Here is a 15,916-nt window from a genome sequence, read left to right on the forward strand (position 1 = left end):
TGCAGCCTGACTGGTACAACTCCAGCAAGTCTGAAATGTTCGTACGGGCTCTGCTCCAGCCCTCCTCAGATCCTTCCTGATCCCATCTTGGGCAAGACATCCAAGTTACACTTTTCTGTACAACTGGTTTGTAATGCTTATTCGACTTTCCTTGGTGTTTTGCAATGTTAAGGGCTTGGACATGTACATGCTTTGAAATGCCAGAGGCATCCCCGCTGCCAGAAGCCCCACCTGCAGTTATGCTGGGCTGCTCTGGGGAGCTGACCGCACCACGCTCGGGCCCAGGATCCGTTCCGGGGACCCTCATGCCCTGGCACAGGAGCACACCGTGCCACACCAGGCCACAGTCTCGGAGCCAACGCGCTGTTTGCACGAAGCCATCACACAGGCGCCAGCCAAAGGGCAAGTGGGTGTGCGGCCGGAGGCGCACCAGCCCCGTCCCTCTGCTACGGGCGAAGGTGAGCTGGGGTTAGGAGCAACACGCCTGCAAAAACAGCCAATGCCGGGCTCTGGGACCACGTCCCGGGACAAACAGCAGCGCTGGCCCAGAGGAGGAACATCTCGCACCTACCGGACAAATGGGAGCAGGAGGAGGGAGGTGGTCCTGCTGCTGTCCGGGGTGTTGCACAAAGCAGGGAGAGTATTTAACCCCCTGCGGAGCCGCCTCAGATCTCTTCCTAGCTCCGAAAGCTAGCAGCTGAAGAAATAGCAGGGTGTTTTCCTTACCTTTTCTGCAGGGTATCGCTTTCAGCTGACTCTGGCAGAGCCATCATGACTGAAACAACAGGTTACTCTGGGTGAGTCACGGGAGAGGCTTTGAATTTGTTTTAATAAGACAAGAAAAATGTTCTCTGGGTTTTCTTCAAAAAGAAATGTTTTATTTATAAAAATTGGCCTGTATTGTTATTTAGTCGCTTTACATCTATTAAAGCACTAGGAAAGGCAAGGTAAACCGACCTCCTGCCGTCTGCAGAATCTGAATTTAATTTGCACTTGTACTACTAGGCAATTATTTGGGACAATACAAATATAAAATCCTGATTTGCTAAGAGCTTAATAAGCTGTCACGTATGATGCAGCACAGTACATTACCTGCTAGACACTTGTCGCAGTATTATATCAAAGAAAGAGCTAGGTTTGACAAAACTGATGATAAATGTTGAGCAGCCCTTTCTGCCAAGTATGTATGGACAGTAAAAACAGTGCTGAAGGGGCTCCCAGAAGCAGGAGGTGTGAGGAGGACGAGCGCTCGTGAGGCTCCGGCAGGAAGGCAGCTGCCCACCGCCCGCTCACCCGGCTCTGCCCCTCTCCCCACAGCAGTGGGCTCGTCCTCATCAAAAACCCGCACCTGGACACGATGGAGGAGGACATTCTGTATCACTTGGACTTGGGAACAAAGACGCACAACCTGCCCGCTATGTTTGGGGACATAAAGGTAAATACCAGGGGCAGAAGCGAGGCAGCAGCTCCCAGGCCCGCCGGGCTCTCCGTCCCCTTGTCCCGCGGTGCTGCCATCCTGTGCCGGGGCCCTGCAGCTGTGGGTGCTCCAGCTGGAGGCAGGACCTGGCCTCCTGCAAGGGTCTCAGTGGCTTGTTTTGGACAGAAGGCCCAGTAGAAAACTCTCCTTTAAAATACCTGCCGTTCAGTAAAACCTGATGCTATTTTGGCCTCCCTGTTAGAGGACAGGCAGGAAGCACTTGTCCAAAGCATCCGAGATGAGCTTCATGTGCTGGAGAGAGGGGAAAGAGGATGCCCTATTTTTAGCAGAGGCCAAAGCACAAAGCTGTCAGGCACAGGCTGTCAGTGCTCCCATCCCACATTAAATCAGAGCAGGGGAAGAGTCGCGGAGCCGCAGGGCTTGAGGGGCTCGGCACAGCCATCACCACGCGTGGGCTCCCCCTTCCCTGCGGGTCGGCAGCGCTGCCCACGCAGCCACACGCCACCCCCTCCTATGTTTAGGGAGAGGTTTTTGTTTTAGTATGGAAACTGAGAACATTTGTCCCTTTCCTCCCTGACTCTGTGGCCTCCGTGTCATCAGCAGCGCTCTCTAATTGCAGTAGACACTGCTGATAGAATAAATAAAATGACAAGCTACTCTAACATCTGGCTTTGCTTTCCCTTGCTGTCAGTAGGAATACTAACAGCTTAAATTGGCCAAATATATTACAGTGAAATTACTTTAGATTTTCTTGACCTGGAGCTGACACCCAGCTCTGTGCAGCTGTACGGCTGTCTCAGCCCAGCGCAGTCACAGCCCCAGAGGAGCACAGTTGGTTTTCACGGCAGCTCCTGGTGCTGAGACCCCCGCTGCTCTGATGCCCCTTGGCTGCCCGTGAGGAGGCAGCGCTCGCTGCTCGCATCTGGTGCAGTTGGACACTGTCACATTTGCACTGACTCAATACCCGTTTTAGTGAAAAATGCCCACGAATTCCCATTTTACACCCAGTTTGTCTGCGTTGGCGGCAGCCCGAACAGGATGAAGGCGTTTGCCCAGTTCATGCACAAGGAGCTGGGGCTCGAGGGCAGTGGGGAGGACCCGGCTGACATCTGCGCAGGGACAGACCGCTACGCCATGTACCGCACGGGGCCAGTGCTCTCCATCAGCGTAAGTACTGCAAAGCCATGCTCCACGATGCCTTGTGGTGCGCCGCGAGGCTCCATGGTGCTCCATGCTCCTCCCAGCCCCAGCCCCATGGCCCCAGCCTCCAGCACAGCCTTGGCCCAGCTGCTGCCAGCCTCTCCCCTTGCCTGGTGTTCAGCCATTGCCACCACCACGGTCTCTCAGCCACGGTTGTCCTCTTCTTTCCCGACACTTCCCGTTTAAAATGCACAGTGCCCAGAATGAACAGGCACACATTTTGCTCATCTCAGCAGTGTGGCAGGTCACCAGGCAACGAGCAGTTCCCATCACCAGTGAACTGTGAAATATTGCCGACAGCACTGCGCTGGCATGAGTTCCCGAGTGAAAACCTTGCCCCATTATTGGTTCCTCTAGGAACAGTGGTGTGTCTGGCACTGCACAGGGGACAGAGCGAGCACGGGCTGTGTTGGTGGGTGCTGGCGCCCCAGGGCCCGCTGCCACCGCTGCTTATTCAGGCACGGGATCAGTCTCACACCTGGTTCACAGGAGGTGGCACCGCTCAGATGGGAGGGTTCCTCTGACAGAACCGAACCAAGCCTGACTGACAGAGAAGCCCGAGGGGATTGATCTGGCAGGATCCCAGGGAAAAAGCCCTTCAGGTTTTTCTCTGCCCCACCTGGCAGCAGCTGAGCCAGGCAGTAGTCGCGTGGCAGCCACCGCCCTGTCGGGCACGAGCCTCCCGAGCACGGCGCCCAGCGGCTGCCAGCACCGCGAGCTTGCGAGTTGCTTGGAAACACAGATGAACTCGAACGTACCGGAGGTAGGAAGACGGCTTCCTGCTTTGAATATTTACAGAGAGAATAAATTTTTTAGACATTGGCAAATAGCTCGGGCTGACATTCCAGAACAATAACATGCAAAATGTTTTCATATTTAAAACGTGAAAGAAGACTGTAGACCACCAGCCTCACAGCCAAAAAGAGACGTTGCAATATGAGGACTACCAGTGTGCTTCTTCAGATACACTTCCTTCAGGTTTCTGAACACGATGGAGATGGCAAAAAGAAAAAAAACAGAGGCCTTTCTCATGAAACAAAAGGCTGTACTGCCAAACGCCTTTTATTTTTAAAGGTGAAACCAAGAAAAGGATGGTGACTGAGCAACAGAGCAGAGACCTGCGGTGAGACACGAGGGAGCAGAGAGAAGGGGCAGCCCCGGCAGCCAAGGACTGAGGGGGTGGCTCCAGTCCCTGCCGAGGGGGCCGAGCCCATCCGTTGTCCCTCGTGCCCAGCGATGTGGGAGAGGTGCTGTGGCGTGGGCAAGGACAGCTGGGAGGCACCCAGAGGAGCGGAGGCTCAGGTAGCTTTTGCCAGATCTCACCACTAAGAGCATGATCAGGACACGACAGACAACAAAAGTCAGCACATGGCATAAGGATGAGCAGCGTGAGGAAGTGCTTGGAGCATTCAGCTGCTGAGTTGCATTTGTTGAGAGCGCTTTTGTGAAGGAGAGACACCACGCATGCCCCACATAGTGGTCCCTGGGCACAAACACCAGCTCTATGGACAAGAACCTTAAAACCACCAAGGGGAGGAGAGGGCTAGATGCTTTACCTGGACAGGCTACAAAGACGTGAGAGGTCTCCTGCCCCAAAAGACACCTGCTGGCCTCATCATCAGGAGGAGCCCACGGTGTAATCCTGAGCTCACTGTGCTCACATACCTGCCACCTACCGTGGTGTCACAAGGAACAACCTTCTTCTTTTTTCTCCTCTCAACAGCATGGGATGGGCATCCCTTCCATTTCCATTATGCTACATGAACTGATCAAACTACTGCACCACGCAAAATGCCGAGACGTTACTATTATACGCATCGGTACTTCTGGAGGCTTAGGTAAGCTAAGGCCTTTCTCCAAGCAAAAGGCTATTAATAAAAAAAATTCTCAGCAATGGGTAATGTAGTTATGAGCTTTTGCATTTTGCCAAGTCCTCAGATACCAAACACCAAGTTGATATTTTATTTTTGGGTTAAAACCCAGGACAATTCTAGTGACTGGTTTAGCAGATAGCACGTTTTCGTTATGCCTGCCAGGGCAGCAGTGCTGCTCGTGCCTGTGCAAGCTGGTGCTGGGGCGTAGTCTCTGCAAGCCAGAAGCAATTAAAATGCTGTCACTCAGCACATTCCCACAGTCACTTACCATGTGCTGATTTTCTGCATTTTACTTATACATCTGTGCCACTGCATAAATTTTGATTATTCTCTCACATCTGTTTTGCTAATAAATAAATAAAACTCACATAGGTACCTAGTGATATTTTTCTGTCATGCTGAAGTCTTGCAACAGGTCACAAGTGCCACGAGTGCTGGCTTAGCCTCAGCCTTCATTTTCACAGGGATCGAGGCCGGCTCCGTTGTGATCACGGACACAGCTGTGGACGCCTCCTTCCAGCCGCGGTTCGAGCAGGTGGTGCTGGGCGACGTGGTGGTGCGGAGCACGGACCTCGACAGGGACCTCGCGGAGGAGCTCCTCGCCTGCAGCAAGGAGATTCCCGACTTCCCCACGCTCATTGGGCACACCATGTGCACCTACGATTTCTATGAAGGTAAACGCGCTTTGGCTGTTCCGCTTCCCTGCAGACACGGTGCCGAGTGTTCATGCTGTCATGCCAGCAGAACTGCCCATGCTAACAACCCTGAGGGCTGCAGGAGCTGACCCGCTGCTTTGTTCATTAGTTCAGGGGTCAAGGCGGGCTGTACCTTCAGAACCTGCAGTACCCATGTCAGCACTTTGCCAGGGCATGGCCTTCCCTGCTAACTGGTCGCCCCACACTTGGCAGTTCGATTCGTAACGTCAACTGCAAGGCTGGTGCTGCTGCAGTCGGGGGGGTCGCGAGGATCCGTCCGGGCAGCGGTGGCTCCCCGGGGACAGTGAAGGTGCTGGGGAGCTCTCCATGACATGGGGAGCCGTGTGTGGTCAGGGGCCCTCCAAAAGCAGGTCGAGAACCTTGCCCTTGCAGAGAAACATCCCCTTGCCAGCACCCCTCCCCTTATCCCAGCAGATGGGTTGTGCTCAGTTGTTTCCTACGAGACTGTAACTTCAGAATCACCAAACACGAGAAAGATGTCAGGAAGTGCGATGTTTATGTAAACAAACTTCGGTTACTCTGGAACTGTTTCCTTTGCAAAATGAAATGCTGATTACAGAGTAGATGAAATGTAATAAATGAAGAATTAATAATCTGAGAACTATTTATAAACCTTTGGATCTACTTGCAAATGCGACCATCTGCGTATTGCTCGAGGACATGTTTTATTTAAATAAAAAGCCATTAAGAGGATTAACAGTAGGAAGAGCAATAAAATGCAGCACTCTGCCCAGGTTGGCACTGCCGCAGGTGTACGTTTTGCTTGCACAAAGGATGTTGTGTGCTGTGCAAGAGGCATAGCTGCACAGGCCCACAGCACAGCAAAGCCTGCGCAAGGAGCGGCAGCGTCCCAGGGCCCGGCTCCTCAGCCGGTGCCTGAGGGGGGGATGCCACTCGCAAACAGCTCCGGCTGCCTGCACCCACAGCACTCCCTACAAAAAAAATAAATCTAAATTAAAGGGCCTTTCCTCTCCCTGATTTTCCCATCTCCACAGCTTGCTATGCTCCTTCCACAAAGATCTGGCACTGCTAGGATTTAAGCTGGCAGACCTGCAGCTGACGTGCACTGCAGACCTCAGAGGAGCTGTGAGGCTTTGCCCCCACAGAGTGCAAGACACCCCCTGTACTGAATCTCTGTGGTCAGTCTTCCTTTTTACAAGTGTTAAAACCTGTGTAGTTTTCTCCTCTACACAGACATAGCACACTAGCTTTAAAGGTTCAGGTTAATTGGAACATGAAATAAGTAACTATGCGAAGAAAACTTGGTTGGCTTCAGACAAAACGTGAGCACTGCAGGGCTTTCCAGCTGAAGCTACCCCTAGGTCACTGTGGCAGCAGCCCTACGAGGACAAGCAATGACAGCCCTTCATTTCCTTTCAAGGTCAGGGGAGACTAGATGGAGCGTTGTGCTCTTTCTCCAGTGAAAAAAAGTTGGAATACTTAAAAAGAGCTCATGAGGCTGGCGTGAGAAACATCGAAATGGAGTCCACGGCGTTCGCTGCCATGTGCAGGCTGTGCGGTTTGAAAGGTGAGTCCCTGCCGCCGGCTGCTGCCCCGGCCGTACCTTCACCCGACGCAGGGCTTGGGTTTGTTATGAGATCCAGATGGCCTGAAGGCCAAAACCACATTCCTAACAATTTCCACTAGAAAAAGTACTCTAAAACAAATCCCGTGGCTCAGTAAAAAACAAGTTTGTTTTAAAAGGCCTGAGCATGTATCTGACAAAAAAAAAAAAAAAAAAAAAAAAAAAAAAAAAAAAAAAAAGGTAAATTCCCTCACCCCTTCCTGCTGGACACACTTCTTAGCAGCAGAGGTGCAGCTCTGCTCCCCATTCTTGCCAAAACCAAAACCACGGCACCCGGGGCTTCTGCTGCAGGAGCCCAGGGAGGGCAGTGCAAGGGGCTCTCCCTGAGGCCTGGTGCCCACCGTAGCACAGGGGCTCCCTGGTGTCTGCACGGTAAAGCAGCACTCGGGCCGCCTTGCAGCTGCTGTTGTCTGCGTGGCACTCCTGGACCGCCTGGAGGGGGACCAGATCCGGGCACCCCACCAGGTGCTGTGGGAGTACCAGCAGCGGCCTCAGCGCCTGATCGCCGCCTTCATCCAGAGACGCCTGGGGCTGCGCCCACCCGCGGGAAGCGTGCTCCCCTCCAGCGACTGAGGGCACCACCGACCGGCACGGCCCGTGAGCGACGGCTGGGCCCCCATGCCGCCAGTGGCCATAGCACACGGTGGGGGCACACAGGACTGAGCCCTGGCACACACCACATGTGAGCAGACATTTTCTGGGAAGCCAAAAGGAGGCACTTGGTCACAACGCACTCCCCCAGGGCTGAGCAGGCGCTGCTGCCCGTGAGCGGGGCGGCTGGGTTTCACAGACACCGCAGTGCCGGAGCTGTGGGGCTGTGGGCCTCAAATGGTTTGAACTGCACCAATATCATCGAGCACCCAAGGAGAGCAGAAGCTGAATTTCACTCAGGAGATGAGTGTGTCACCAAGCTGGCTCCTGCTCAAGGACCACGAAGGGCTATTCTGCAGGGGTGGCTCCTGCCCACCCTGCCCCTGGGCAGAGGATGGCTTTGCTTTGGGCACATTGCCGAAAGCTGTGTAAATGGCATAGCAAAATTAATTTGCACTTGTGAACATTGCTGTTACACACTGCTGTTACAATGGGCCTTCAGACTCACTTTCATGCAGTACGGAACAGTGCTTGAACCTCGTGTGGCCCCAGAGCCCGGCAGGGCAGGGAGCACACACCAAAATCTGCACCAACCTGGTGTCACCAGCTGCAGCCACGGGTCCTCCACACCCTCTGGAAACCAGCACACACAGAGGACACAGACAATGATCTCTAAGCATCACCATGAGCTGTAAAAGACCAAATTGCTCCTGGGCAGTGGGTGGAAGGGCTTTCACAGGGGTGCGTGAACAGCCTGACCAACTTCCTACTGAAATTGCTTCCAGTTTTGAAGGCTCGCTTACAAGGTTGCTTGCAAATTAACTTTGACAGCTTTAGAACTGTAAGATTTAAGAGTTCTGATAAATAAATTTTTTACATATTGAGAAACTTCCAGTTCAGGAGATTCTTTAGAAAGCTTGGTTCTGCCCGACTCACCCTTTGTTGCACTAGCGTAGAGTTACTTAATGTGTCAAAAAGGAAGATGATCTGATTTCCGTGCCATGTGTGGAGGTATGTGGTAGCCAGCAGTAAAATTTCTCTCTTGGTGTTTGCCTTATTTGTACCATGGACTCTGCTGATAATGCTGACATGCCCTCCTTGATCCTCATCCTCAATTTCTCATTTGGGTAGCGAGGAATTACTGTCTGCTTTGCAAGGCATTGGTAGGTATGCGATCCATTAACATCTATGAGGCATCACAACATTATGCTAATGAAGTTCCTGTTAACATCTAGATACACAGATATGGATGTTCTGATATTTATTGTCCTTTTTGGTTAAGCTGCTAACTGTAACTTGTTTACATACAGAATAAATTTCACAGTCATCTTATGTAAGGCTTGAAAATGTAATCAGTTACAAAATGAAATGACATCAATTTCCCTTTCATTTAATAGAATCATACTCCATAGTTTCAGCTGCAAAATAAAGATCCCAGATCTGAAATGGTATTTCTAATTTATAATTTATTCTGAAAGAGTAATTGTCAATATGAAATTGCTTGCATGATTGGTTTGCAGTAAATATGATGCAGCAAATTGGTTTCTAAATATAGACAAAGGTTAAGTTTCTTCTTATAGTAACCAAGGAATAATAGGAACATTCATGATAAGGAAGATTTTATAATTAAAAGAATCAAGTTCTCAAGCAACCTGGAATGAATTATGTATCATAATTACTATGTACCATAGTGTAATCTAACATGACTGTGAAGCTATTTTGGATTTATGCTGTCAATTACAAAACAGAATTCCTACCTAAGATGATATATATGAAATTGGCCAGTATGTTTGTGGGAGTTTTCATGTACAGGTGACCAATTTTCCAGTAGAGGGGGGACATGGAAAATTCTGCAGCCTACACCCAACAGATTTCCATAAAACCTTCACCAAGGCAGGTGTAAAATGGTGTCCTGAGCACTGTATAGGAAAGGCACATTGTTTTCTTAAATGACTGTACATAGTGACAGCGAAGTAGTACCACTACACAGTCTGTAGGAAATTTATTTGAAGTTTTTGCATAATGGCCCACACTACACCCTGGAGGTTCTCTGTTCTTGATGAGCTCTATCTTTTAAAAGCCGTAGATTCCGTATCTCTTCTTGGAAGTTTCAGAGGAGGAATGTTTGGTAAAATCTCTCTTGCGTAAAGTGTTTTATGAAGTCCAGCTTCTCGAAGAGCTAACTCAACTCGAACTCTAGGGTCAGAAATGATCTGTTAAAACAAACCACAGCAATGATGAATAGAAACAGAACAGTACTTTCCTCACATGCACAGTGTATCTTACAGGTTATCTGTCTATGCATATATTCAAAAAGTTCTAAAAGGCAATTACAAATATTATCGTCATAAAATAAAGCCTTTAAAAGCAGAGAAACTCTACCATGAATAAGCGTTATCTCACCGCACGTATTTTGATATAATCAATATCAATATCAATGACAACAACAAAGAGTCCTGGTTTTCATACCTCAGCAAAAGTCAAAGGGCAGATGAGAAAACGGAGTGACTTTTAATTCAGCCTACTCACTGAATAGATTTTGACTTTTCTGATGTTCCCTATCGGCACAACCCTGCTTTCAGCACACAACAAAACTCATCTCTTCCTGGTTGCTTCTATGGGAGTGCTTCAAATGCATTTACATTTTTTTTTACAGCACTGCCTTGTGACTACATGTCAGTACCACTTTCATTTACATAACAACAACTAAGGCCCAGGGAAATTAATGCTAAAATCTGTCAAAAGTTTAGCTGTCAGAATTTGTAAGCCGCTTTCAATTCTTCCTTACATGGGCTGTGGCGGGGAGCACAGAACGTACAAGAGTCGCGCTGCTTTCAGTTCCAGCTCCACCGGCGACAGCGCCCAGAGCTGCTGGGAAGACCGACACTGGGGAACGTCACTCGCAGCCGCTGTTGCTCTGGGATGGAGCATGCTAACATGCTTAGCAGGAATAGGTACTGCAGTCTGGACAGTACGTAAGACTAGCTGAGATTGAAACAGGCAGAATATTCTGAGAATTCAAGTATCAACCTCAAGTATATGTTTGGATAGCATTTTCAAGCTAGGCTTTTCAAAACCTCACAGCATCAGTCAGATTGGGGTAAATTTTCATAGCCAAAAACTACATCTCTTGTATTTGAAATAATTCCCTGGAATTTGGAAATTATGCAGACAGAAAGAGAAATACTATGATGCAGTTCTATGGCATAAGAATTTGAGCAGCACTCCCCCTTTTAAGACATTTTAAAGCTTCTCAGTTTCAAATGCGTAGACTGAGCAGATGGGAAACAGTAACGGAAACAAAAAACCCTTCCCTATGTTGCTTCCTAACATTTGAAATAGAGCTCGCACTATTCTCAGCAGTCTGAGTGACCTGAAAACAGGAGTGTAGTAAACTCAGTTTCCTGCTTCATCCACACCTGGCTGGTTTCTTCTCCTTTAGCCACTGCATATTACATCCCAACTGATTTTCAGTTCACCAACAGTGAGAAGACAGTCGAGATACTAATTTTCAGCTTATGAAGAGATGTATAATGTTGTACCAAGGAAAAAAAAAGTACCCCACAATTAAGTTACCCGTGACATAGGTCTTTCTTATAGTCAGGAGAACTTTCAGGCTGAGGCACTTCATTTCAATTAGTACAACACTCACTGGAACAAGTGAAAAGGAGGCACTTTTTAAAGTAAGTTCCTAAAAGTGTAAAATGGGTGAGTTTTGAAATGAAGAAAGAGCAAACAGATCACTCAAAACACCCAGCGCACCCAGGAAGTGCCCAGTTGGCTCAGCTCAGTCCATCCATCGAGCCCAGTAACCTCAATGGACACAAATGTCTATTGTGTACACTTTTGCTGTGCTCCTCCAGCATCTACAAACATCTGGTCAGAGAGCTTACTCCACCTCTTAGTCATGTTTTTACTTTTACACATATTATACCCCATGTTCTACTGTTAACTGCTATTTCAGCTACCAGATGACTATCACATATTGCTCTCATGACATACCTGCGTACAATAAACCATACGGTACTATTACAGACCATTACCTGCTCTTCACTGAACGTATGCAACTTAAACAGTGGCTTTTGAAGAACAAACTCTTCCTCGGTTCCAATGCCCATCCGAGCTTTAGATGCCACTGTATCAGCCACTACTCTAGCTGGATCTAATTTTGCAACAACAGAAACCTGAAGTACACAATATGAAAATAACAGTTACTTTATCTGTTTAGACATACAGAGAGAAAAGGTCTTAGTAATAACACACATCCTTTCAGAACGCGATCATTTACCTGGTTTAGAAATTCCACAAGTAGACTTAAGCCAACTTGTCTCCATATATAAATATTGTAAAGCTGACAAGTTGATTCCAGAGCATGAGTATCCCCTCCAGGGATGCTGAGCTAGGTCTCGAGACCAGCAAGTAGCATTCTGCATCATACTGCATACGCTCAGAGATCACTCAAACCCTGAATAAGCACATTGCTTTTCCTCAACATCTGCTGAAGGCCAATGTCCACCAGCAGCTCAGAGGCTCTCTGGAGGCCTGCTAGCAGCAGAGCACCCCCCCAGGCCACGTGCTGTCAGTGATCTCTGAGAAAGTACTGTAACAATACAGAACAAGAGGGAAAGATGCAACTCGTGAACACAGTAAAACTTTCTCAGACTGCATGCTGAAAATGGTAGGAAACCTACTTTGACAGAGACTGATACTCAGGGAGATCTTTTCCAGCTTCCCAGTGGAGACAATTTAATTGGCTGCACTTAATATAGCAGTATGCATGCCTGGCAAGTACAGAAATGTACTAATGTGGAGAATTGCCTGTTATGTGGGCAGGCTGAACACACAGTAACCTGCATACTTGTGAATGTCAATTGTCAGTCCTTAAAAACTGAAATAAACTTGAAAGCTGAATGGCAGCTTTGTGTTAATATAGTCAGATACAGGCTAAAACTGCTTTGGAAAATACAGAAAGATGCATGAGCAAAATAATCAGTCAGGACAGCAGATGAATGGCTAAAATACGGCTATTTAAAATAATCTATAATTATTTTTTCCACTTCTCTTTTTATTAAAATGTCATCTTCATATTTACCCTGTAAATATACAAACTTTATGACTTTACTGGAGATCTTATTATTATTTTTTTTTTTCCACATATGACGAAGGGGCATATTTTATGAAGAAGTATTTCATCAGTATGAAACAAAGAATAAATATTGATTGGAAAAATAATGAAGCAGGAACTCTTCCATCCTGGTCAAAGGCAATTCTAGTAGCATTTTCTAATTTGGTAAGAGAATTGGGTCAGTCAGTTCAGATCATGACTCTCAATCAGCCTCTGATAAAGTATGTTGTAAAAGGCAATGCAATTCAACCAGTAACTTAGAAAAGACATAAAAGTTCTTTTTTTTTTTTTTAAAAAAAAAAAAAACAAACAACTTTTTTTTTAAAAAAAGAATGTACTGACAATCTAAAATCATAGTTAATACAACAAATATTTAATTGGACAGATTCTTAATGTATTACTGACTGGAAATTAATTTGAACTTAACAGTTTAAAAAATGACTGAACTAACAGACCAATGGTCCCTCTGGCTTATTTATTCCTGTTATGCTCGCACAGAAGATAGCTTGCGGTATTTGAACTCTATTATGTTTTTCTTTCTTCTTGACTTTGTACTCCATAACGCTGAAGTGAAAGCACTTAAAAGGCCACAAACAGTCCACAAGAGACTGAGGAAAAATTTCACTGGCACGCGTGCTGCACTGAGATGGTTACATCTAAAGCCAAAGGACGTGCTGAAGGTCATGGCTGCACCACTGTATTTTTAAGTACAGGTAGTCCAAGGCAGAGAGCTGCTGTATTAATTCCGATTAAATTATCCAAAACCAGAAGGGTTTAAAGAGCACCTTTTCTCCTTCCCTTATTTTCCTTTGGTTGCACATCCTGGAGTGCAAAGAATTTGAACTCTGGATTTTTCCTTTTAATTTTTGAAGTAAAAAACAAAGAGATAAGATACAAAAATATACACACAGGGAACATTACTTCTTCAAAAGTCAGCAAGAGAAAAAAAGTAACTTTGTACATTTACTACAGCAAATGTTACCAAGCATTTTCTGGGATGTTCTTTTGTTCTTTTCAAGATAAGGTGTAAAAGTTTCATAGCTTTTCATTTAAATTTAATTTAATTTTAATTTAAATTACTCATAAACCTTGCCTGAGACTCAAGGCAGACTTAAGATTTTTTAAAAAAGATAGAAGACATATCCACAATATATCAACAGCTTCTACAGTGTAATTTAACATCTTAATGTTCCTGTTGTCAGAGTTACAAAGCACACATGACAAAACTAATGGAAAACTTACAGTACATTTTAACTTCATTTATTTGCTTGTGACTATTTTTTAAATCTTCAATATGACAGTATGTGTTTGTGTCTTTGCTGTGTATGAAAATACTATATATAAACACCTTTTTTTTCATACAGCCTGTAAGCCTGTATGAATTTAAGAAACGTTTGGACTGTGCACTAAGTGACATGGTCTAAACTGCGCGGTGCAAGGAGCTGGACTTGATGATCCTTATGGGTCCCTTCCAACTCGGAATATTCTATGATTCTATGATTCTACCTTTTGTCGGAGTGCTTCAAGGCATTTCTCTTTTTCTTCTTCTTCACGTGCTTCTTGAAGGGCTTGTTCTTTTTTCTCCAGGAACCGCTTGTCTAGCAATGCTTGTCTAAACTTTACCCTGTAAAACAGGATGTATACAGGTGGAAAAACACTTGGTCAATTTTCATTTCAAAATTGTTACTTTCAAGTTGAAAACTATCCTGATGTTCTTTATGTCCACTTAAAAAATAAGATGGTTCATCAAAACACCTGCAAAATGCAAAGAATGCTTTTTCATTTATATATAGAGAGATACAATTTTATTTATTTATTTTAGAAGTTGGCTAACCTTTCAGACTTCATTTCTAAAGCCTAGCTTTTCTCTAGCAAGCTTATTGCACTATTACTCATTTTTTTCCATTTTCTTTGCCAAGAAGAAATGTTCTGACATCTGTGTATGGCAGCACAACTCTTTCCTACAAACCTTTCCATTAAAAGAAACAAATTGCTCCCAATCTTGTTACTGGAAGAAGCAAGAAAAATTAAGAATTATAAACTTCCTTAGAAAGAAAAAAAATGGAGGATAGCATAAATAAATTTGAAACTTTACCTATTACATTATTTTTGCTGATCAACTTTTTGCAATAGGTTTTTATTGCCTTGATAATACTGCTGTGACCATATTTCCTATTAGTTCTCAGTCCACTGCCAAACTCTGTTTCTTATGAAGCTGTAGGGATATTCTTTGTTATATCACTGTTGGTCCTTTCACAGGAATTGCCACTGCCACACTCTGCATACAGTTAACCTTCCTCCCCCCTCCAAATTTCAATTCGCCTTTAGAGAACTGGAGAAGAAAAAGCTGCTTCAACTACAGCAAAACTAGTGTAAAATTCTCAAAATTTTCATACGCTCAAAGGAATACATAATTTTTGCTATGAACAAGTTTGTCCTAAGAGAATGGTAAAAAGCTGCCTGACGATGCCCAAGAGAGGCTTTCTGTTTATCAGTGTAGCCATTGTAGTTTAGTCAGATGAACGTTTACAACAGTAATCTTCACCAGTAATTTCATTCCAGGAAGAAAGCTTAATCTGGTTTTCATACAAAGAAAATTTAATAAAAAGCAGAAATACTTTTTTTTTTTCCTGAAAAAAAAAAAAAGCACAAAAATTGTATTATATTGAAAATCAGTGTCCTTGAGCTGACTACTATGATATGAGTTTTAAAATACTCCAGTATTATCAAATATGAAATTCAACAACTTGAGAACTTCTATAAATTACCAAGAAAGAAAACTGAGAGAGACTCACTGAGGTCTAATTTCAAATACTGCATCTCTTCTGTAGGAGTTTTCATACATGCAGGAGCATAAAACCTTACTATAGCCAAATGGAAATAATTTATAGTGTTCCCATAACCAGTATAAATATGTTTAAGTGATAGCAAATGATTAACAAATTAAACAACTGGCAGATGAAGGCAGAGAAAGGACCTACCATCTTGTTGCTCTGTAAAATTAAGTACAACTAATTTTATAGAAAAGCTTAAAAAATAAATCTTAATACACAATTTTGACTTTAAGTACCACTGTAAGTAACAATTTTAATAAATCATTGGCTGAAAAATGGGCTTAGCTGATTAGGTTTGGTAAAACTACCTTTTGAAGTATTGTGGACATACACTTATGTAATTTTTGATAAGCAGAATTTCATTAAAATCATGCTTTAAGACACTGTCTCATAAATATTCAATAGGAAAAATATTCAATAGGGAAAGTTTTTATTACGAAAGCTTTAGCTGGAACTTTAAAAAAATGGGTCATAATATAGATAGCATTTTTGTTCTGTATCACAACTTACCCTGTTCCCTGTTGTCGATTGAATAAATATCTGATAACAAGTA

At 45.1% G+C, this 15,916-nt stretch overlaps 2 protein-coding genes across 9 annotated transcripts in view; one reads left to right on the top strand and one right to left on the bottom strand.

Annotated features, from left to right (window-relative positions):
• Positions 1-612: 612 nt before the first annotated feature.
• Positions 613-8,288, top strand: UPP2 (uridine phosphorylase 2). Its single transcript, XM_035331848.1, has 7 exons — positions 613-797; positions 1,318-1,435; positions 2,447-2,605; positions 4,362-4,476; positions 4,977-5,186; positions 6,610-6,756; positions 7,214-8,288. The coding sequence occupies exons 1-7, from the start codon at positions 772-774 to the stop codon at positions 7,384-7,386; spliced, it is 948 nt and encodes a 315-aa protein (XP_035187739.1). The 5' UTR covers positions 613-771; the 3' UTR covers positions 7,387-8,288.
• Positions 8,289-8,650: 362 nt separating this feature from the next.
• Positions 8,651-15,916, bottom strand: part of CCDC148 (coiled-coil domain containing 148) — a 64,587-nt gene continuing 57,321 nt past the window's right edge. For all 8 annotated transcript variants that reach the window (XM_035331844.1, XM_035331841.1, XM_035331845.1 and 5 more), the window contains 3 exons: positions 14,036-14,153; positions 11,448-11,588; positions 8,651-9,617 (listed from right to left, as the gene is read on the bottom strand). In XM_035331844.1, coding sequence (XP_035187735.1) covers positions 9,471-9,617; positions 11,448-11,588; positions 14,036-14,153 — 406 coding nt within the window. In that variant the 3' untranslated portion in view covers positions 8,651-9,470. The remainder of the gene's footprint in view (positions 9,618-11,447; positions 11,589-14,035; positions 14,154-15,916) is intronic.

This window comes from Oxyura jamaicensis, chromosome 7, assembly GCF_011077185.1.
Source record: "Oxyura jamaicensis isolate SHBP4307 breed ruddy duck chromosome 7, BPBGC_Ojam_1.0, whole genome shotgun sequence".
NCBI lineage: Eukaryota > Metazoa > Chordata > Aves > Anseriformes > Anatidae > Oxyura > Oxyura jamaicensis.

Excerpts from the sequence above, each read along its gene's own strand:
- UPP2 (XM_035331848.1), top strand. The coding sequence starts at position 772 with ATGACTGAAACAACAGGTTACTCTGG. Across the intron at positions 1,436-2,446 it reads CTATGTTTGGGGACATAAAG|TTTGTCTGCGTTGGCGGCAG; the intron begins GTAAATACCAGG and ends TTTTACACCCAG. Across the intron at positions 2,606-4,361 it reads GGCCAGTGCTCTCCATCAGC|CATGGGATGGGCATCCCTTC; the intron begins GTAAGTACTGCA and ends TCCTCTCAACAG.